Source organism: Myotis brandtii, unplaced genomic scaffold (assembly GCF_000412655.1).
Source record: "Myotis brandtii unplaced genomic scaffold, ASM41265v1 scaffold270, whole genome shotgun sequence".
NCBI classification, from domain to species: Eukaryota; Metazoa; Chordata; class Mammalia; order Chiroptera; family Vespertilionidae; genus Myotis; species Myotis brandtii.
Window position 1 is genome coordinate 858,595 of NW_005360273.1, and position 24,636 is coordinate 883,230.

The 24,636-nt window shown below is 38.0% G+C and overlaps 1 protein-coding gene across 1 annotated transcript in view; it reads right to left on the bottom strand.

The window, feature by feature from the left end:
* The window catches only part of LOC102263923 (hemicentin-1), a gene marked incomplete at its 5' end in the record, with an annotated part of 222,783 nt that overhangs the window by 106,094 nt on the left and 92,053 nt on the right, over positions 1–24,636 (bottom strand). Inside the window, 11 exons of the mRNA XM_014541442.1 lie at positions 2,347–2,433; positions 2,999–3,112; positions 8,014–8,181; positions 9,418–9,699; positions 11,087–11,248; positions 12,303–12,425; positions 14,029–14,125; positions 16,471–16,646; positions 21,389–21,512; positions 22,847–22,998; positions 23,763–23,939. Coding sequence (XP_014396928.1) covers positions 2,347–2,433; positions 2,999–3,112; positions 8,014–8,181; positions 9,418–9,699; positions 11,087–11,248; positions 12,303–12,425; positions 14,029–14,125; positions 16,471–16,646; positions 21,389–21,512; positions 22,847–22,998; positions 23,763–23,939 — 1,662 coding nt within the window. The remainder of the gene's footprint in view (positions 1–2,346; positions 2,434–2,998; positions 3,113–8,013; positions 8,182–9,417; positions 9,700–11,086; positions 11,249–12,302; positions 12,426–14,028; positions 14,126–16,470; positions 16,647–21,388; positions 21,513–22,846; positions 22,999–23,762; positions 23,940–24,636) is intronic.

Here is a 24,636-nt window from a genome sequence, read left to right on the forward strand (position 1 = left end):
CCTTAGACTATTACAATGAAATGATTTCAGAGTAAAATATACTTAAAAAAAGAATGGAGCATGTAGTTCACAATACCTTTGCATTCATATTAATTGTTAAATATTTTATATTCTTGATAGCTATATAAAAGGAAAAACATTTAATTAAATAATCTAATAAGCAGATATTTCGAGTTTATACCGGGATTCCAGCATAGATCTATGGATGGGTAAATAGAGATATAAAGTAATCATTCCTTTAATATTTATAGCCTGTAGGTAAATGTATTTTATTTTTATTTTAACATGGGACTTATGTTCAATATTAAATTTTAAATTACTCGAAGAGATTTTTTTAAATTTAAAATTTAAAACCATAAAGCAAGTTATGTTAGGAAAGATGGATAGTATGATATTATAGTAAAACTGGAAGGCTCGGCTGTACTGGCTGTGGAGCATGCTCTATGGCCCTGCCCGGGCAGGGAAGCAACTGCCTGCCCAACTGCTGAGGATAGCAACCAGGCCTGCCCGACTAGGAAGTCTTACCTGGGAATCCAGGCAATGATGGAGCCTATCCTACAGCTGCATGTGTGCAGGGAGCAAAGCTAAGAGTCCTGTCCAACTGTTCCTAGCCAACAGCAACACCCACCCAACCTCAGAGCTCAGGCAGTGGCCTCACCCAGAGCCTAATAGAGAGCTCCACCGGGCCAAGGACACAACCAGCTAACCTGTCCAGAGCTCCAAGCTGCACTGACTGGTGAAGGGCTGTCTCTGCTGAAATAAGCCTATGAAGTCTGGAAGAAGAGAACCTTTACTCAAATGCACAGATACCAACATAAAAAAACACACGGTTAAACATGACACCATCAAAGGAAACTAATAAAGCTCCAATATCTGTCCATAAAGAAATGGAGATCAATGAACTGTCTGAGAAAGAATTCAGAATAGTCCTCTCAAAGAAGTTTAGTGAAGCACAAAAATGACGACTTTACAAAGTTAGGAAAACAATGCATGAACAAAACGAGAAGTTCAACAAAGGAAAAGAAGTCATCAACAAAGCCAAACAAATCCTGGAGTTAAAGAACAAATGGACTAAATAGAAGAATTTAAAGGAGTGCATCAACATCAGACTTGATCAAGGAGGAGAAAGAATCTGTGAACCGTTCAAGGTCATCAAATCACAAAATAAGAGCATGATAAGAAGAAGGAACAAAGGATCTACAAAACAATGAGAAAAATGGAAATAGTAAGTCCTTGCCTACCACTAATTACTTTAAATGTAAATGGATTAAAATTTCTAATACAAAGACAGAATGCTTGAATGGAGAAAAAAACAAGATGTCGCAAAATGCTCACAAGAAACTCACCAAAGCTTTAAAGATACATATGGCTGAGAGCAAACAGATGTACAAAGATATTTAAAGAAAATGGTAATCAAAAAATGCAGGGGTGGCTATACTTATTATCAGACAATACAGACTTTTAAAAAAGTGGTCAAAAGTCAAAGAAGGTTATTATATAATGAAAAAGGGGTAAATCCATCAAGAAGCTATAACAGTAAGTATTTATGCACACAATAGCAGAGCACCTAAATATAAAAAGCAAATACTAACAGATCTAAAAGGAAAAGTAAACAGCACTACAATAATAGTTGGGGATTTTAATACCCCACTCTCAACAATGGACAGATCATCCAGTCTGAGGATCAATAACAAAACAGAGGATTTGAAAAACACCATAGACCTTACAGACATGTCCAGAGTATTCCATCCAACAACAGCAGAGTAGACATTCTTCTCAAAGGCACATGGAACACTTTCTAGAATAGATAATATCTTAGACCGCAAAACTAGTCTCAGCAAACTTAAGATGATTGAAATCATACCAAGAGTCTTTTCTGACCACAGTGATTGAAACTAGAAATCAGCAACAGGAGGAAAGCTGGAAAATTCACAAATAAAAAACCTGAAAATTAAATGTCTTAACAAACAGTGAGACTTTTGTTTTGGGGCAATCCCCAGTATCAGTAATGCCACCCTCCCACCAACACTCCTACTTATTTATTTGAAATGCAATTTGAGAAAACAGGAAAAGAAAAGGAGGTTCAGCCTTCAACCAACAGAGAGGAAAACAAAATAAGAGGAGATGAAGCAGAGAAACCCTACATTCAAATAGTAGATTAAAAAATTTGGTTTATTGGACTGAAAGAAAAGGCCAGTGTGTCTTTCCTTTTTCTTTCCTTCCCCTCATTTCAAATACATATTATAGCAGCTTGAATTTTTCTCAGCTAAGTAAGATATGTAGGTGAGGCAATGAATAACCAGTGAGGGGTCGGGGAAAGGAGAAGCAGAGGGCTGAGGCCCTTACCTGTCACCTCACAAGTCAGTGTAACACTCTGCTTCTCTTTTACCTTCACATCTTCCAATGTATTTTCACCCACAATGCGAGGTGGCACTGAAAAAATACCAAACACAAAAAGTAATGATTCTTACCACAGGGCTGTTACTTTAGAGAGATCTAGGTTCATATTTTTATTTCGATATAACCTTTAAAGCAAAACCCCAAATTCTCATTGATTACTAGAATAATATCATAATATTATTTTGATTAACTCCATTTTTATGATATATTATAAAGTAATATGTCATGAATTCAATTACATAATGAATTTCATTGTAAAATAAATCATAAAGTCCAGATAAAAATGTCAACAAATCAGTAAGAACATTTATTAGACCTTTATTTTTCCTACTCTAAGCAGCACTCCTATTAAACAAGTGATCAGAGAGTCTTAGCATATTATTGAATAATTGTGAACAAACAAGATATGACGTTTTATCCATTTTAACCCAAATGATTATCTTCAAATCACTGTAACATTGAATTCTTTTCAACAGTGTGTCCAGGGACCAAAGAATACATAAATGTGAGATCAAGCTGTAGATAAATTCTAACTTTGGTTCCAGAAGGCACTTAAGCCAATTTTATTTTTTTTAGATACTGAAGTTTATGTAAATACCTAATACTGAAAGTCCAAAGAGTTTTCTTTCTTCACCAGCTGCATTCCTTACGACACAAGCGTACTGGCCAGCGTCTTCTATTCTGGTCTGCATCAACCGCAGAGTTCTCCCTCCTGGAGAAGCAAACCACCAGGTGACTCCAAAAGAAATCTGAAACTTTACCAGTTGTCCAAGTGATGTTCAATGTAGGGAAAATTTAGTCAAAATGCTTCAAGGGTCTTTCAATGAATTGATGTCAATTTTTTAAAAAATCACATGTTTTAAGCCTATATGAAACAAAATACTAGATAATTCAGAAGAATTTCCTGGATCGATGGATAAAAAAATAAACACATGCTAAGTGACAGCAAGCAAGAAATGGAGTTTCATAAAGGTAAAGTGAAACTTCAAAGGTAAGTATATTTTAACCCACAGAGGAGATGAGGAGCTTCACTGTAAGGAGAGTACAAATGAGGATAGAGAGGTGGAAAGTAGATATGGGGGGTGGTACCATAAGCAGAGCAGGTGGAGATAATGGTGAGATGAAACTAGATGGAGTACGGTCAGATTCTGTGAGCCCTTGAAGGCTGTGTTAAGGAATTGAGACTTTGTGTTCATTAAAGGCTATGGAAGTATGTAAACAAATAAAGGTCATGATCTGATTTGTGCTTTAGAAAGATAACTGTTACAGGATGTTTAGAAAAAGAATTCCCAGTTGACCACTGAATATATAAAATGGGAATGTTAGAGGACTATCCCAGCAGCCCAGACATGGGTGACAATAATATAGAAGGGATGGCTGAAACCATGAAGTCTGGCCACCAGTTTTCAATTGAGTTTCATGGAATCCTAGAATTATTTATGTCAAAATTTACGGGGGGAGGGTCGCCTCATTCACTAGTGCAACTCTGTTTTTGGTTTTACATTTTGAACTTCTCTGTATTGTTTTCTTTGAAGAAAGATTCTTCATCCAAGAAATGTATATAGACTGAGAATGAAACTCTGATATGTTGAAGATTGTAATATGGAGTGAAATCCATCTGAGGACAAAAGAAGAGGGAGGGGCCCAGCAGTGAGATTGAAGCAAAGCCTGCAAGGGAACTAAGACATGCACGGAGAGACCAGAGTTCTCGAAACCACTGGTGGCATAGAGTGTAAGTGAAAAATGTACAACACTTCATACATTTTGTAATAATTTTCTGGCCAGTATACCTTTGCTTAGTATAGCGGTTCTCAACCTGTGGGTCGTGACCCCTTTGGGGGTCGAACGACCCTTTCACAGGGGTCACTTAAGACCATCGGAAAACACATATATAATTACATATTGTTTTTGTGATTAATCACTATGCTTTAATTATGTTCAATTTGTAACAATGAAAATACATCCTGCATATCAGATATTTACATTACGATTCATAACAGTAGCAAAATTACAGTTATGAAGTAGCAATGAAAATAATTTTATGGTTGGGGGTCACCACAACATGAGGAACTGTATTAAAGGGTTGAGGCATTAGGAAGGTTGAGAACCACTGGCTTAGTACCTTGAATTCAAACTAAAAATTCAAAATGATTAAACATGAAATTTTCATGTAAATATTCACTGAACCTAAATTTGTCAGGAGTTTCCATCTAGTTTTTGTTTTTTAAAATATATTTTTATTGATTTCAGAGAGGAGGGGAGAGGGAGAGGCAGATAGAAACATCAATGCTGAGAGAGAGTCATTGACTGGCTACCTTGGTTCATAGGTCAATGCTCAACCACTGAGCCACACTTGGCCGACAACCTTCTGTTTTTTAAACACAACAGGACATCATTGAGTTTTCCTAAAAGCAACCTTCCCATCCTCAAACCACTAAAAGGTGAACTTAGTATCTTATTTAGACAAACAAAGCTGATTACCTGAACTGAGTCTTTTTTCCTAACTGAATTTACATAAGCAAAGACTTATGTTCATTAGGAAAAGATTCAAGCACGGACTGCTACTTCAGATTACAGAAACCATAATATAATTCCAGTTGAGAGCTATTAAAACAGTCCAACTTTTATGAGTCATTGCTGGCTCAGCAAACCTCAACCTCATGGGTCTCATGATCTTTCTTTTTTCCTGGTCTTCTCACTTACTCCAGTGGGGGGAAAAGGGTCTGACAGTTAGTTATACTTATACAGAGACGTTTCTTGTACCTATTAAATTTTTATAGCAGTTATCTCTTCTTGGCACACAACTTCATAGCAATGAGAGAGACTTCGCTAAAGCACGGCTTCTAGAAAAGCTGTACTTAACGTCTCAGGAGGATTAATCTTAATAAAACAGAAGTGTGCAGCAGATGAAGGACCAAGCGAGTCACATGCCATTCATTTGATTCTCATTCATCTATTGCACAACACACATCAGACCGTAAAACTTCAATGACTCCTTTGGCAGCGCCACAAGGTGAAATTCTTTTACTGTGTTCACTCAGGGATCTCCAGCTGCTGGTCAAGCAGAACAAAATGAAAGGAAACCCAACCACCACTTGGGTACATCTGTAATAAGCCAGAGTACAGCGCTCTAACCTGCCCTGTCATTTCTAGGAGCTCTGATGTAGTTATTATATTTAGTAAGAGTTCCTACTTTTTTTAGCCAATGGGAATTAAGGGGGGAAATAAAGTAAAAAATCTGAGAATAATTTCAAGATAAGAAGATAGTGTGTTCAGGTTTTGGGTAACCAAAATGTAATAAAATCTTGGCCATTACTATCATTTCCCAAGACCAACAGGGCCTGGGAGTCCATGAAAATAAAAGTATCAAAATGAGGACACAGGACTGTCTCCCAGGACAGGAAGACCACAAACCTTTTACCAGGTTGTCTGTGGTTATAACAACAAATACACATTGGATGCTTACCATATAAGCAGGCACTGTGCTAACTGATTTACATATATTGACTCATTTAATCCTTCCAAAAGCCCTAAGAGGCAGATTCTATTAATACTTTCACTTTGTGAGTAAAGAAACTAAAGGTAGCAACATCAAGTAACTTGCCTGAGGTCATAAAGTTAGTGAGTATTATGGGCAATAAATAGGTTCATAGCAGTGTTCACTTCTCATCAAGCACCTGTCCTGTTATAGAGTCAGATCTTGGAGAAGCAGAGGGACCTACGGTATTTAGACATCATTCAAACACTAGAAAGGACTCTTTTCTGAAAAGGCTTCAAAGGGGGGAATTTAATTTTTGAACCAATTTAGGGGCAAGGAATTCACTACCTATTAAATTAGCTCATCTTGACTTTAAACAATATATATTTTTAAAGTTCTTTCTATTCAGACCCAAATTTGACCTTAGAGTCTTCCATACACTGGCATTACTTTCTACCTCTGGAACTAGACAGAACCAACATCATCCTTTTCTACACTATAGCTCTTCAACTATTTAAAATTAATTTTCACTATGTAACCATATGCACCGGGTTTATTTTTCCAGGTTCGATACAATCAGACTTACATTATGATGTAATCATTAACTGTCATGGTTACCTTCCTTAAAAAACAATAGTCAATAGATCCTTCTAGTTTTCCTAATAAGTGAGTTAAATCCAGAGTACAATTGGTCTCTTACTTTTCTTACCAGTGACAATATATTTTGTTAATGTGGCAGAATATCGCATTTACTTTCCTGATAACCACATTACACTGTCATTGCACAATGAATGAATAACACAATTCGGAAAGCTCTTCATATGAAGAATCACCCTAATTTTCATCCTTGGTTTCTGAACTTCAGTGCAGGAGTTTATTTAACATTTATTTTGTTAGGTTCAACTCAAAAGTTCACGAGGTATGTTTGAATTTGGGTTGTCTTCATTCAACACATTAGGTATTCTTCTAAGTACCCAAGCTTTTTATTAACCGCAGACTTGGCAAGAGAATCTTCTTAGTGTGTCCAAGTCATTACTGAAAGGGGTCAAGTGCAGATTCCTGTGGCATGCCCCAAGACACCTCTCTCCACGCTTAACTGACCCATAAAGGAGAAGCTAATAGATTTTATTATCTAATTAGATGAGGACTAAGCTGAATATCTCTTTTACAATAATCAAGTCTTAGCTCACAGTAAACTATTCTATCTCATAAATATAAAACTCAGATTAGAGTCATGAATAAGGTGAAATACTTGCTTATGGAAGTATATTACATAACAGGAATCTCTCTAGACTCTGGTTTTAATTTTAGTATTTCCTTTCACTTTTTACTTTTCAAATTGGTTGGTACTCATTGTAGTGTGACTGCTCTGATTATCACCATAATTTTTAAAAAATATATACATTTTTACTAATTTTAGAGAGGAAGGGAGAGGGAGAGAGAGATAGAAACATCAATGATGAGAGAGAATCATTGACCGTCTGCCTCCTGCATGCCCCACACTGGGGATCGTGCCCGCAACCCAGCCATATGCCCCGACCAGGAATCAAACCGTGACCTCCTGGTTCACAGGTCAATGCTCAACCACTGACTCACACTGGCCAGGCTGACATCACCATAATTTAAGTCATAAGTGACTGCCAGGATTTCTTTTGTAAAAGGATCTAGAGGTAATTTAGAGATTCTCCCTTTTTCATATAACTTTTTAAATATTTTTTTTCTTAATATGATCAATGGGTATTATAGTTAGCAGCTACAGTGGGGCCTTGACTTGCGAGTTTAATTCATTCCGTGACAGAGCTCGTAACTCAAATTACTCGTATGTCAAATCAACAGTGAACGAGTGAGACACGTGATGCTGGGCTGATGTTGTGGCGTTCACTGTGATGTTCGCTGTGCCAACTAGCGGTGGGGTATCTGAAACTGGCTCATAACCCGAATTTTAGATCGCAACGCAAAGCAAAAAATCGGCAGAGAGACAGCTGGTATCTCGAAAAACTCGTTAGTCGGGACACTTGTAAGTCAAGGCCCCACTGTATATCAAAAAATATGAGACAGGAAGAAATGAGAAATGAAGGAGAAATTGTGGCCACATGAAGAGAACCAGATTATGAGACTATGAGAAGTCCTAGTACCTGAGAGAATTCTCACAGAACTGCTAAGGCTGATGGGCCACCCGTCTTTAAGCCAGGTAATGGAAGGCAAAGGAATGCCTGAAGCTTCACAAGTCAGGGACACGGAGTTCTTTTCCACCACACTGATATTTTCAGGTGTCCCGTGGTTTCCGATGATGCTCGGAGGGGCTGTAAGACAAAAACAAAACAAACAGGAAATGGAAAGGATGGTAGCTAATCTATATCAAACACCAAATCCTACACAGTTCATTGTTAATAATACGACTTCCATGTTTTGGTCAACAGTAAGCAAAATGAGTAACCACATCAATGACATTAATAGTTGTAGTAGTAGTAGTGTAGTGTGACATCTCTGAAGTACATGTTACTTCTTCCCCACTAACTGCAATAAATGAAATTGATATTGTTATTCTAATGGAGGTGAATGGTTTTCTATGAGTCACTCATCTTTGCTGATAAATCTCTAATATGGATTCATGGCCTTTTTATAGGCGGGATTTTCTAACAAATTATCCTAATTCTAAATATAAAACATAAGGTAACAAAAAGATACTTAAGATGGACTCCTTTTCTCTTCTGTGTTCTGATTTCATGAGCTTTGGCTCACACATTAGCTGCAAACTACAGGATATTAATACTGTACTTTGTGTGAGTCCTATCTGGATTCAAGTTATCAGAATGTGTCTATTAATTTTACCATTGCTTCTATGGACCTAAAATGTGCAATCAAATTATATAGGTATCCCTGAGAACGAATATGTTTGGTCTATTCCTAATGACATTTATGACTCATTAATTAGAATATTAAAGCTGACTCATGATCAACTGATGCTGAGTCAATGAGCTCTAAGGAGCCTAGGTTTATACTAGCCAAGATAGCTAATTTGGAAAACAAAGAATCAAAGAATATTAGTTGAGATGTCACTGAACAAAAATACTTGCAGATGACCATTATCTATCTCACTACATGCTTTCCTAAAAGTCTATCTAATATATGCTTATTTCAGCAAGGTAAGAAATGGGAGGTCAGGCACAGAAGGATAAGTGATGAGACTGATCTAGAGAAGTGGTGCATATAGAGAAAATAACAGCCTATACATAGAAGACCCAACACTCAAAGCCCGCATCTCCCATCCAGGATGCTATAGAGCAGGGGTCCTCAAACTACGGCCCGCGGGCCACATGCAAATACAAATATTGTATTTGTTCCCGTTTTGTTTTTTTACTTCAAAATAAGATATGTGCAGTGTGCATAGGAATTTGTTCATAGTTTATTTAAACTATAGTCCGGCCCTCCAACGGTCTGAGGGACAGTGAACTGGCCCCCTGTTTAAAAAGTTTGAGGACCCCTGCTATAGAGTATATCAGTCAACGAATAGACTTACTGAGCTTCTTTGTACTTACTATGTACACTTAAGTCATATTTTCTGTCAGTCATTCCTGCTACATTTATGGCAACACATACATAACGGCCTGTGTCAGAGACATGAATATTCTTCAGCTGAAGGATGCGACCTTCATCCAATATTTCCATTCCCCTCCCCTTCGTCAAGGTGCGGCCATCTTTCATCCAGGTCACTGTCGGCTGAGGAATACCCTGCACCTCACACTCCAAGGACACGCTCTTCCCTCGAGTCACAGTAATTTCAGTAGGGTGGCTGCCACTGTTGGATATGGTTGGTCGAACTGGACAAAAAGAGAGAGGGAGAGAGAGAGAGAGAGAGAGAGGAACATTTTTTCTTTAAGTTTATTATCAAAATTTTTATCAAAGTTAAATTCATTTTAAAATGAGATTTTATTTTTTAGAGCAGTTTTAGGCATGCAGAAAATACAGAGTTCCCATAAACTCTGTCCCCACACAAGCATAGCTTCCTGAAATATCAATATCGTGGAACATTTGTTTAAATTGATGAATATACATTAATACACCATGATTTCTCAAGGTCTACAGTTTATACTATAATTCACTCTTGGTGTTGTACATTCTATGGATTTTGACAAACGTATAATGACATATATTCACCATTATAACATTATTCAGTGTATTTCACTGCCCTAAAAATCTTCTGAGCTCTTCTTATTCATCCCCTCTCCCCCCAAAGCCATGGCAACCTCTAATCTTTCTTTATTGTCTTATTTTATTTTTCAATTACAGTTACCATTCAATACTATTTTGTATTAGTTTCCAGAGTACAGACAATCATATACTTTGCAAAGTGTTCCCCCTAATATTTCAAGTACCCACCTGGCTCCATACATAGTTATTACAATATTATTGTCTATATTCCCTATGCTGTACTTTTTACATCCCTGGGACTATATTCTGACCACCAATTTGTAGTTTTTAATCCTTTCACCTTTTTCATCCATCCCCCCCAAACCCTCTCCCCTCCAGTACCTCTGTCTGTTCTCTGTAGCTATAAATCTGTTTCTATTTTGTTTGTTTGTTTTGCTCTTTAGAGTCCACATATAAGTGAAATCATATATATTTGTCTTTCTTTATCTGACTATTTCACTTAGCATAATATCCTCTAGATCCATCCATTGTGTTGCAAATGGTAAGATTTTATTCTTTTTATGGCCAAGTAATATTCCATTGTATACATGTACCACATCTTCTTTGTCTACTAGTCTTTTGATGGGTACCTGGGTTGCTTCCATATCTTGGCTATTGCAGATAACATTGCAATGAACATAGGGGTGCATATATTCTTTTAAGTTAGTGTTTTGGGTTTATTTGGATATATGCTGAGTTGAATTGTTGAGTCCTGAGGCAGTTCCATTTTTAATTTTTTGAGGAACCTCCATACTGTTTTCCACAGTGGCTGCATCAATCTACATTCCCACCAAAAGTAAATGAGGGTTCTCTTTTCTCCATATCTTTATCAACTCTTATTGTTTATTGATTTTAAATTCATTTTGATGTCAGAAGATTAACTGCTAAAGAAAGATCGAAGACTAACAGAGGTGGCATGTTATACTGAGAGCTGGAATTCTCCATTGTTTTAAAATGAGGTGTGTTTGTGTGTGTGTGTGTGTGTATGTGTGTGTGTGTGTCTAATCAATCACTTACTATAAACTTGCAGATTATAGTCTTTCTGTGCAGTTCCAGCAATATTTGATGCTACACAGGTATAGAGCCCTGCATCAGATTTTTCAGCCATTGAAATCTGTAACTGTCTGCCTCCAGATAAAGTTCTGACCCGCTCTGTAGAGTCAGCCAGCACCAGGGAGCCTACAAAGGAATCCAGATGACAGAACATGAAGCAACAATACAAAGTTTTGTGCTTACATTTTCGGTTAAGTATATGTACTTAATTTTTTTTACTTCCAGTTCAAGTACCTAAAAGGCAGATGACACTGTAAAGTAATCCTACACATAAAAGAAGGAGGATAAGGAAAAGAATTAGGAGGGGGATGAACAGAAGGAGGGGAGGAAAAGAGAAAAGGAGAAGGAGGAAATGTTTACCAAGAAAATCTGCAAAATTTTGGTAAAATTTCAACCAGTATTGCATTTCAAAGAAAACATACTTAGAAAAACAAACAAAATAAAATCTTAAAGCAGGAAAACAAAAATGATTTTTTAAATCAGCTAAACATTTAGATGATCTGCCAAATACTTTACAGACCCAAATATTTGTCAATGAAATAAATTGAAAATCTGTCCAACTGCAGAATTTAATCTTAACACACATTACAAAACTGTCACAAATACAGCAAAAATGTTTGCTTTAGAAAATAATTTTAATCCTATTTTAAAGAAAAATAGTAGTTCTTTGAATGGTGGTTTCTTGATCATTGCAGATACCCTGTAGTGCATTTCATTAAAGAACGATGCAAATTTTTTCCTGGGGGGGCATTTAGTCTCAAAATTGAAGATTTTTAGTTGGATAGTGCAAAAGCGCCACATTGCACATTGAGTTTTTTAAAAATATATTTTTATTGATTTCAGAGAGAAAGGGAGAGGGAGAGAGAGATAGAAACATCAATGATGAGAGAGAATCAGTGATTGGCCGCTTCCTGCATGCCCCCTACTGGGGATCGAGCCCACAACGAGGCATGTGCCCTTGATTGGAATCGAACCCGGGACCCTTCAGTCCGCAGGCTGACACTCCATTCATTGAGCCAAACCAGATAGGCTGCACACTGAATATTTAATTATGCTGCCTAGTATTTTAGTATGCAAACCCTCAGAAAGTTTGTTAATAAATTAACATATTTGTCAGATAAAATGTAAATTCATCTAATATTATATTTAATTTTATAAATGTCACAGGATGAAAACTGACCTTTCTTCTGCCAAATGAGATGTGGGGGTGGAATACCACTTGACTCACATAACAGACTGATGAGATTCCCTTCAATGACTGTAAGTTGAGCAAGTTCATTTGAGCCATAAATATTTGGGGGTACTGAAAGGTTTAAAAAGAGAGAAAGAAGTACAAAATAGTATTTTCACACTCATTAATTTTAAAATTTCCCTAATACTTTACATGTTTTTTTTTTAAAAAAGGCTAGCATTCAAATGACACAGAAAATAATTAGCACTTGAGGTTGACATATCAACACCACATTAAACGTCCACTGGAAGACATCCACTACATACCTTGAGCAGACTTCCCATTTTCACCGGCAGAAACTTAATTATCAAAATATTGAGAGGGGCATACAAAGAAGGGAATTTGTTATAGATATTTAGATATCTTGCATCAAAACGCTAAGTCACTTACCAAGTATAAACTTAACCCAGTCATTCTTACCTAGCCAGCTTTAATATCGCAGAGGCCGAACAGAATCGGAAAGCAAGAGGCGTATAATACACAGTCAAGAATGGAGACAAGGAATTGGATCTAAGAAACGGGCCTGTTATCTGTACTCGACTGTTATCTGCATAGCCTGCCTCCCACACTGGCCTCAGCTTCTCCTTGGAACTTTCAAAGTGAATCCTGACTACCCACGCCTGTCTCCGAGGCTGAGCCGGACTCTCTCCTGAGCCACTTCTCTGGTTGCAGTATCATCAGGCGGCAGACGCTTGTTCTCCAAGCTCCTGGAAGTGGAGGAGTGGGAGAATCCTCCTCACCTCCCGAAGCAGCTTCCAGTCATTGTTCAACGCCCCCCCGCCCCCCCCAATGAAAGCTCTGTTCTCTTGAGGCTCCTGCCACCAGTTCACTTGTCTGTTTTTATCCCTCCTCTTCATATGACGCCCTGCCATTCTTTTCTATGAACTTAACTTCCTGGCCTGCTCATTGGTCTGCTCATTCCTTTCTCCATCCAAGGCCTAGAACATTCTCATATATATTTATAACTTTAGGCTACTCTCTGACTACTCCATCCTTAGAGCTCTTTCACTTAATTTCCCCCAATTAATTAATCGACAGATACAATCAAAATGAAGAGAGCTTAATATGCAATAAATAATTTAAAGAAATATTTAACATAAATTATTAATACACTGGGAACAGGAGCAGTTTTTAAAGATTAGCAGACAATCGCCGCCAATGTCAATGTTGTGATTACTTTTAAGAATTACCTTAATTAGGAGCATAATAAAATTTCAAGCAAGGAAAGCTAGTCACACTGGTTAGCACAGTAAGCCCATTTCCCACCCACAAGTACGTGTGCTCTCTGTCTCTCACACTCACATAATTCACAAACATAATCTGGCCTTTTGACTTATTTTCAACTGACCAACCCACTCTTCATTCATAGAGAACACTCAATCATTAGAAGATGCTGGTTGTAGAAGCTAAAACGTATATGACTCAGACAGAAAAGGAGAACCATTGAGCATCAAAGTTACAGTGATTAATGGATTCAGGTTCAAGGAGTCTATCTAGAGTTGCTCTTGAGTTAATTATATGAGCTGATACTCAGGGCAAGTTAGCATCATCTAAACATATTGATTCCTGTCCATCTATGTATTATGTTATATGAATGTCATTTCAAGAGATGACACACAGTATAAAAGGTTAAACCACACACTACATCTTTTTTTCAGCAACTGATCACACTTACCCCAAATGTTGACATTATAATTTTTCTCAGTTTTCCCAGCAACATTTGTTGCCTCACAAGTGTAACGTCCAGTGTCTTGAACCTGAGCATCCTCAATCTGAAAACAAAATCAGGTTATAAAACCAGTTTCTATTTTGTAAGTAATGGGGCTTTTCTGTTATTTGTGTATTCTTATTTTTTATTTGTATTATGGTCATACAACCATATAAGTAATGGGGCTTTTCTGTTGTTATTTGTGAATTCTTATTTTTTATTTGTATTATGGTCATACAACCATTATCCACATCCAACACTTATCAAGATTCAATAATTTTTGTCTATGTCAAACCTTATTTTAATTTCACTAATATTAGTCACTGAAGGTCTAGAAAGGCCCTTTAACTATAATTCAAGTAAAATATCAAAAAAAATCACAATTTCTGAATTCGTTATTTAAAGCTTTAAAGTGTATAATCTTTCTACATCCAGGACATTGTTCAGTAAAATAATACCCTTTGTATGGATTTATTATGTCTCTTCTCCCATAAGGGCTTGTAAACTTCTTCAAGCCAAATGTTATATTCAGTTAGTCTCATCTCCTAGTACTCAGGTTGGTGCCTGGTAGGTAATTGAATATCAGTAAACATTTTCCATGTATTTCTCTGCAGCATGCATTGATATTCATTCATCATCCATTCACTGAACATTCAGCAGCTACTTAGAACCTTGTACCAGGTACTGCAGGTAGAAAATACAAACAAGTATAGTGTAACATATGTTTTCTGACTTGAGTTTGCAATCTGGTTGAGAATATAAAGTATTCAAACATAAAAATGAACTTAATAATGAAGTATAACTAATAACAGAAGGTAATACAAGAGATTGTAACAAACAGTATGACATTGATTGCCAAGTAACTTCACAGTCAACTGCTAAATCATTCAAAAGAGTTGAATCATTGGAGTTAAAGTTGTCTTTGAAAGCATTTAGTACAGTGGGGGTCCACTACAAGCTTTCATTTCCAGGAGGTCTTCTCTCTATGCCCCTCAGTGGGACCTGCCCCCACTAGGGTGCCTACCTAACCTCCAAAGTGGGGATTCAATGAATGTCAGGGTTGCTTCGCCATCCAGCATCTCTCTCTCCCGGCTTCCCAACCCCTTGGGATCTGTGCTCTGAAGAAATAAACTGCTATGCTCAGTGAAAACTGCTGACAGTTCTAACCACACATCACTCTCCCCTACCAGTGCTGGGGCCTGTATCCATGTAATTGTTTCCTTCTATCATTCAGTGAGAGTTAAGGTTTGCGCATTCTACCAGCTGCCTTCTAGAACTCTGGGCTCTGCCTCTGAACAGGGGATGTTTTGTTTTGTTTTTCCTGTATAGCTCATTGACTCATCCTAGTTCCCAAACTCAGTGATTCTGGCCTTTCCTTCCTCAACAGTTCCATTATTTCAGAATCATAATTCGCAAGGTCTCTACCCTCTTGCCTCCAACATACACCTTCACACTCCCTCCCACGTTTCCGCTCTCCTGTGTAAGCTTCTCTGCTTCCTCTGTGCTGACATTCCCATCATCCATTTCTCAAGACTCTCTTTACTTGCCAGTAATAACCTTCCTTGACCAAGAGGCTGGAAGGTCGAGTGGGGCGCCGCATGGATGTCAAAGCTATGCTCCTGTGTTCACAACTCATTTCGGCCATTTAGTAACCGTGGGCGGATTACTTGGCCATTTTTCAATGTCTCAATAGGATTATTTTGTGAAGATTTTTTAAACTTTCCTGAATCCTAATTCCTCAGGCTGGCTTTAAATCTTAGCTCTTATTTTACTCAAGTCAACCGTGTCAGAATTATTTCCGAATATTCGCTCTGTTAAATTCTCTGTTTTAGCCACAGTAGCTCACTTGCTTTCTTAATCAGGGCTTTCGCCCCATAAAAATGCAAATAGCCTTCCAAGAAGATTCTAGGCAACCACAGCCTTACCTTGTGCTACCCTCCCAAAATGTATCCACTTGGTCATTAACTTAGACTTACAGCATTCACTGCATTTTTGACTGAACGGTCAGAAAATTTTTCCTAAATTTATGTGAAATTAGAAGACACCGGGGGCAGAAAATGCATCTTACACTTTTTGGTGTCCCTACCCACAGCTCCTAGAATGGGTATATGCTGATTGGTTGAATGACTGCGGATGAGGCACTCCTAGCAATATTCTTCTCATAACAGTTTCCCAGAAACATTTTTGGATGGCTTCTGGCTACAAACATGGATAGAAAAATTAAATATTTAAAACTTAAGCCCTAAATGTTAAAAAATATTACAAACCCTTTGGATAAAAGGGTTCCTAGAATTTTATAATATGAAATTGATAGAACATTTGTAAAGACAGGCAAATGTAATAGGGTTCATACCGAAGCCATGAGCTTACGAGCAATATAAGAAGAAATAAATGAATCGACAGCCTTACCTTTAACACACTTCCATTTTCAGAGATCCTGAGGCCTGGCTTCTTCAGCAAAGGGCGGCCGTCTTTTAACCAAGTCAGAGTGGGCGCAGGGATAGCATCGCTTTGGCATAGGAGCTCCACAGCCTGGCCGATGAGGACAGAGACGTTCTGTTCTTCTCCCATGATATTTGGCGGAACTAAGTGAAAGATGGGGTTTCCCTCAGGATCAAGCAGGCCAGCCCACTGCCTGTCATTATTAATCATCAGGATATATATACTGGATAACTCCACTGTTTCTTTTAAGATGTAGGATCACGATCATTCTAACATACCCTCTTTGCATCATTTAGTTTAGAATCAAAAGTGTTAAAAAATCACCGATGAACGTGCTGCTGTTGAACAAAAATTGTTTCCACCATCTTTTCTCTTTAAAAAAAAGTTTTAGAACGGGAAGTTTTCACCAAGTGGCCATTTAAGAAACTTCTTGAACGCCATATTATTATTTAAGATTTTCAAAGGAATAAATCATTCATGATATATTTTGGAAATAATGGATTACAGCAAATGCATTTTTGATACTTATGTTTTGTTGCAAAAGAAAATAAATTTCATTGTAACAGAGGCAAAATAAAAACACAGAGGTATAAAGGTGAAAGGGATACTCCAGTCCTACCGAGTCACCCTGTGCAAAACGAAGTGGGTGACAGATAACAGCTTATCTGAAATAACCTCACTAACTGGTGGCAGAGCCAGGAGTCTTCGGGCTTGCAGTTCAGAGCACTCTGTGGTTTTCCATGGTACCTTGTCAACTTTCTATGGAATAAAAACCATGTGGGATAAATGGCACAATAAGGAACAAACTAAATCAGTGACCAGCTGCACAGCACACTCACGATTACATAAAAAGAGGAAATGATGTGAAATGTTAATGAGATTAAGATTTGAATTCCCTGGCTCGAAGGCTTGTCAGATGCTCAAATGTGTTGTTGGAGAAGTTTAAGGAATCTCCTTCCTTTGGATGTATTAAAAAATAAAGTAAACAGTCATTTGTCTTCGATGGTTGAGGTACAGCCCTGCCAAGAATGGGAGGGTGGGCTCCATAACCTCTCCAAGGACTCCTTCAGGCCTGTATTTATAATAACTCAAATACACAAACGAATGATGAAATCAAGCCTGTTGCTATAAAAGGGACACTTCAAAATTCACAGAGGAGAATTTCCTCGGCCGTTTCTCATGAAATCCCATAACTATTTAGGATGTGGGGAAATTTGTCAGATTTCTCGTTTTTGTTTTGTTTTGTCTTACAGGAAAGGATACGTTTCATTGAAATGACTCTTAAAGAAAATTGTCCAAATTTTCTTTAAGAGTCATAAAATCGGCAGACATAAAATCTTTGTGCTGAAGAATGTCATAGTTCACCAGCCATTGTTTCGGGCTTCACAGCTTGTGGCAAAATGACAATGTAATCAACTTTCACTGTGACAGTGTGTTCTTATAGCCAGGAGGTTTCTCTGCTACCCTGCCTACCGCAGAGGGAAAGGCATGTGAAATGGACTCAGAGCACTTTCTTGTGCTGTTTCTGGATGCAGGGCAGGTGCCAAAGCCAGAGGAAGTGATGCTGAAGGAAGACATGCCATGTGCAATGACTGGAACAGACCAGTGGAGCATTTGTGTAGAGGTGATGCCCCTTCTGCTGAATTTAATGGCACACACAGACATCTGGCTCTCGATGAGCTTAAAGTCATCCATGGGGAACACATAACAGTGGGATTGTTTTCAGCATGGGACACAGATAAAAGATGCACAACTGGTCCGGTTTCAGATGAAAACTACTATAATGATGGCAAAATCAGCACAATTAGTGCCATTTCCTAAAGTATCATGAAAACAGATACACTCACGATTCTCAGCACAGAAAGCCCTAAATAGAATAGTTGATTTCAAAGCTTGGAAATAATTTCGAGTAGTCTGATCTCAGTGGATAAAAAGTGCCATAAATGTATGAAATTATATTTATCTTAGATTATTTGTAGAATTTACAAAAGAGCATGAATTCTTTTTTTTCTTAAATCCTCACCCAAGGATATTTTTTCCACTGACTTTTTTTTTTAAGAGAGTGGAGGGGAGGGAGGAGGAGGAGAAAGAGAGGAAGAAAGAGAAAGAGAGAGAGAGAGAGTGAGTGAGAGAGAGAGAGAGAGAGAGAGAGACATCAATGTGAGAGAGACACAACAATTGGTTGCCTCCCACACATGCCTCTGACCGGGACTGGGGATCAATGGAGACCAATGGAGATACGTGCTCTTGACCAGGAATCAGACCCATGACCCTTTTTGGTCCACAGGACAAGGCTCTAATCACTGAGCAAACTGGCCAGGGCAACAAAAGAGAATGAATTCTTTTTTGTTTGTTAGTTTTAAAGAGCATGAATTCTGGATGGCTCCGTGTAGGTGTAAAAGTCAGAAATAATTCAAGAAAGCAGAATGCTAATTTATTTTCAAATATTTTTCTTTCAGTTACTTTTCTTTACAGCTAAGTGAGTTAAATCAAGTTCAAAAGGATACCAGATTTTTTAAATTGAGAGGAAAAATGAAAAAGTAGAGTATTTGTTTCTTAAGGAACATAAAGCAAATCTAATTACAGCCAAGGATATATATTACTGAAACACATCTATTTGTCCTGTCTTTCATTTTCAACTTTTTGTTTAGTCTGAGAAGAGAAAAGCTTCTACCCTCAGATTCTCAGCTTTCTTAGATGTTATCCCTAATTTGCTTTGTGGTTTTGTTGCTTAGGAAGGGGTGTGTTATGTCTGTTTCTCATCCTACACATTATACTAGTTAAATCTAATTACCAAAATTAGAACTGCCATAGGGTTATATTTGTTGAGGCGCTGGGGAATGTGTGATCTCTAACAAAGTTCTCTGAGCTTAAGTTTAAAGAAAAGATACTACAGAAATCCAGTTCTTTTAAAAACTCAATTCTCTTGTCAGAATATGGTAGGACATACTGTGAATTTATACCAGCAGAAAAAATGTTAATGACCTACTCTTTTAACTGTAGGGAAAGGTACTTTACTCACCGTCTACTCCTCCTACCAGCCCCACACTCTACAAAGTCTATCTGAAAGGAATTTACCTTTGGGGATACACATTCTTTAGGCTCTAATTAGACACAAGATTGCCAATATTACTGTTACAAAGATAGGAATACAATGTACGGAAATAATACTAATAGTAGAACACAGTTTGGAAACTAATTTCAGACTGAAAACCCATTTTAATTTTTACAGTAGTTTGCCATGCATATATATTTCAAATGCTAAACACATATATGCATTCTCAAATATATGGTCATTTTAGCTGGAAATTTGAATCTTACAACAAAGGAAAGATCTGGGTTTTCAGACTCAAAGGATAGTGTGGAAGCATCTTAGCCAATGACAAAGAATAGTGATGCACATCTTTGGAAGGCCTGGAGAACATCAACTCCCGATCACCTCCCAGGTCCACTTTGACACTAACCATTGTAGAAATGGAAGGAGCCAATCCCAATTTTCATTGCTCACTAACACCCAGTAAATACTAATGTCACCCCTCTGCCTGCTTGCTGATGACCGAAGGAGCTATTGTGCCACATGCTTTGACCCACTGATGAACCATTCTCTAAGGATATTTGAGGTTGGCACATTCCAGTTCTCCATAAAGCACAAAGGAGGCCCTTGAAGGGAAGGAGTTGGAGTCTGTGGGGATGAGTATTTCAGGCCCATCTGCTCCCTCAGACAGAGAGCACCAGCAAAGCTGGAGGTTTCACATCCAGTGTTCGGCAAACTTTCGGCTCAGCAAACTGCAGCTCACGAGTCACATGCGGCTCTTTGGCCCCTTGAGTGTGGCGGTATTTTGTGGACGACCCACACTCAAGGGGCCAAAGAGCCGCATGTGACTCGTGAGCTGCAGTTTGCTGAGCCGAAAGTTTGCCGAACACTGGATGAGGAGAGATGCATAGAGAGCCCTTTAGTAGTCCACTGATGCAAATGGGGAGTTCTCAGCTTAATGAGGCATGCATGGTATCCATGTTGCAACAAGTGGCCTTTTTATTAAAAAATTATAACTTATTTGAAAAATAAGTAATATATTTGAACAGGAGTGAATTATTGGGAAGTGAGGTGGGATGTAGAAGAGAAGGCCTACATTAAATAGATATTCTTTGAGGAGCCACAGAAGAAACAAATTCATTTTTCCATGAACCAAGAAATATAATAAGGCCCTGAAAAAAAAGCCTGACAAAGTTCTAAATGCAAAGGTATGCTAACATGTGGAATGACCAGGGTAATCTATGGATGGAGGCCAATGGGGCCCCAACTTTGTTCTGGGGGCTGTTAGCTTCAGACTTTCCCTTTTGTACCTTACAGCCAATGCACAGATAGGGGAAAAAACACACCCAAAACTTAAATTTTTGTCTAAGTTTATGATTAGTTTAACTTTTGCATCTCAAATAGCCTTTAATTCACAGACAGAATATTGACTACCTAGTGCTGATTGCAAGTATATGCTGATTGTAAATATAATTAAAAGGTAGTAAAGCCAAGGCTTTGAGTAGAATGGATAAAAGGAGCCTCTTGAACAAATGATTGCTTTAGTGAGGAGACTGTATCTTTCCAATTATAAAGCTGCTCTCCGTAGTCATGCTCCTCGCGCGGTCTTCCATAAAACCCACACCTTACATGATTAATGTACGCACTTTAATTTCTCAGACCTTTAAAAAGGGATAGTTAGTTAAAGATAAATATAAGGTAGAAAGGGAGCATTTGATTTGAATTAATCCTATAATGTCATTTCTATTGCCCATAGTTCTTTATTGTCAAAAACTTCCCTTTCCTTTCCTCAATGATCTTAGGATTAAACACAGCCATATCAGAGCAGAAATCATTGTTAAAATGTCTCACCATATACTCGGAGGTCTATGTCCCTTTGCTTCTCTCCAGCAGCATTCACGGCCACGCAGGTGTATCTCCCCGTATCACTGATTTGGGCACTGGTCAAAGCCAGGATGCGCCCCCCAGACAGAACCTATCAGAGATAAGAAAGCTAAATAACCAACATGCCCCCTGAGAAGAGTAGGTGTACACAGACTTTTTCTCTTATTTTCTGAGGTTAATCAATAGACATCTGTCTCTAGAAAGATTCCAGTTGGCTGTTTTAAAGTGTGCGAGCATCACTTAATCCATCTTCTCTGTGGAGGAAGACTCGAAGGCCAGGACCCAATGTGGTAATAACCACTGAAAACAAGTCTGTCTCTATAGGACCAAGTGAAGGTCCAATTTCACCCACACTTACTACAGAGGAAGAGAAAGCCACTGGGGGAGAAGGAGGGACAGAGGCGGGAAAGAGGAGCTAACTTCCTCCTAATTTTAGTTTGGGAGAACAAGTGAGAAGTTAAAATTAACAGCAAAGTAGCAGCCAAATAAATTAATTTGTCACATTCATGGCTCTTTTATCCCATTGATCTAGTTGCACCTCTATTATACTGACCTTAATTCTACATCTCTTAAGATCCCAAATTCTGCAAGCATCGGAATTTTAAGAAAAGCTAAAGAAGCAGAATGGTGAGAGAACTACGTTTTCTGATAAACAAAATAATATTAAAGTACACTTTAAAAGAGATATATGTGTTTTGGTATTTTTAATTTTGAATCCGTGTAAAACAAGTTGTTGTTTTTTTCCCCAGACTCTAATTTCATTTCTTATAATGTGGCCTTTATGATGTCTTACGTTTTTATTTGATAATTTTGTAGAAGTAAATATACTCTATATGGTTTTCTGAGTCATTATTATTTCCATACATTTAAGTATAAATTCTACAAGGCAATTCCTGTTTATTGGTGTTGATGAACATTTCTTTGTGGAAGGTAGCTCATGTGGAGGTGGCAGGGAATGGAGGTTGTGGGTAGAAAGTATCTAAAAGAAAGCACTACATGTGCTGTAAGGGAACTCCTAAGTATACTGAGCTTTTAACAAATTGTTTAGAAATCCCAATTGTGTGTCCATAGTAGTTATGAATGTATATGTGTGCGGTTTTGGATAACCTTTGCGAATCCTTGTTCTCCAAATCTCTCTCTTTTTTAAATATATTTTATTGATTTTTTACAGAGAGGAAGGGAGAGGGATAGAGAGTTAGAAACATCGATCAGCTGCCTCCTGCATACCCCCCACTGCAGATGTGCCTGCAACCAAGGTACATGCCCTTGACTGGAATCAAGGTAGTTATGAATGTATATGTGTGCGATTTTGGATAACCTTTGCAAATCCTTGTTCTCCAAATCTCTTTAACAGCTTTATCTGCTTGCACTTCCTGTATTGAACAATTAGGTAGTAGATTTCACCAAAGGAATGACAGCGATTACCTGTATCCCATTAGCGAAGCCAGAGACAGGGCTCCCATCCTTCAACCAGGTCAGACTTGGGGCGGGGATGCCTCTGGCTTCACATTCTAACCTCACCAGGTTATTAACCACCACCGCCACCACGTTACTGCTGCCAGAAATGGATGGGGGCACTGAAAAGAGATAAGCAAGTAAATAAGCTATGTTCACATCACAGAAGATTTCACCTCAAAGTAATGAACATTATATGCAATGTCCACAGTAGTGTTTTCACATTGTGGGTTTTGGTATGTATATATATGGGGTTGGGGGGGGCATAGAGTTCTTTCACTTTTCTTATTTGGGATTCTAATCACATTTATCCTGTGAGGTAAGTAGGGCAATGATCAGTCTGGCCACCTTACAGATGAGGAAAATGAGGTTTTGTTACTTTGTGTAGGAAATCCAGCTTTTGATACCAGAGTGGATTTTTATTTCTTGATTTCAGGCTCTTGTGTGTGCGTGCATAGGTGCATGCATGTATGTATGTGTGTGTATGTGTGTTGATGTCCCTCCACTGTATCCACTCTAGTATGTTAACTACCAACTCCTCTTCAACGTATTAGAGATAACAAGTTGGAAACATTTGTTTAAAAATAAGATTCTCATAGACAGTACTGTATTTACAATCAGGGCTATTGTCTTTGCTGATAAGAGGGTTGGTGACTATTTCAACAATTCATCTAAAGCAAACTTAAGTTCGATACAGCATGTGAAAATAAAGCATTTTAATAGGAATCAGGAAATAAAAACGTTTATCAGTTTTAGAACACTGTACTCTTCTATAATGAGGATCCTAACACACTCTGTTAAATATTTACACTAGGATTTTATAGAAGGACTTCGTCATTTCGAAGGTTTCTTTACCCCAGGTGCATGCAGGGGAAGCAGCACTCACCATGGACTTGAAGACTGTAATATAATTCTGTGGCTCCAGCTGAGTTGATGGCCACACATTTATATATGCCAGCATCCGCGATCTGGGCGCTTTCAATCTCAATGATCTGCCCTCTGTTCAAGAAAGCCACACTGGTGGAACCTGCGAGCGGCCGGTTATCTTTGTACCATGTGATAACTGCAAGGGCAAGAGGGGAGAGGCCCGTCTGTTTAATTTGTTTCTTTGAAAAGCTCAATACCTGCACTAAATTAGAGCTTAACTAAAACAGTAACAACTGCTTTATTCTTGTGCTCATCATTTCAGTTTAATCTGTTTAAACTTTGCTTTAGAGAGATTTTTATGAGGAAGTAACCATAAGAAGAACATGAATAGCCAAGCCAGCATAAGAGTCCTGACAGTGAATTTATAAAAAAAAATTTATTTTGTCTCTCATGCATCAATATTGTTTGGGAGCAAATTTTTAACTGGTTCTATTTCTTTTTGTTGTACATATTCCTCTCTTCACATCTAATCAAGACCAAACATATATCCACTGTTAGCCTCAAAATATGTATTATTATTGACCCCTAAGAATAACTTACTAGTGATGAGAATAAAAACAATAATAGTCTCCTCAAATGACTGATGTGTAAAGATAACCAATATGGCCCTAGCTCAGGGGTGGGCAAACTTTTTGACTCGAGGGCCACAATGGGTTCTTAAACTGGACCGGAGGGCCGGAACAAAAGCATGGATGGAGTGTTTGTGTGAACTAATATAAATTCAAAGTAAACATCATTACATAAAAGGGTACGGGTTTTTTTTTTTTTTTTTTAGTTTTATCCATTTCAAACGGGCCGTATCCAGCCCGCGGGCCGTAGTTTGCCCACGGCTG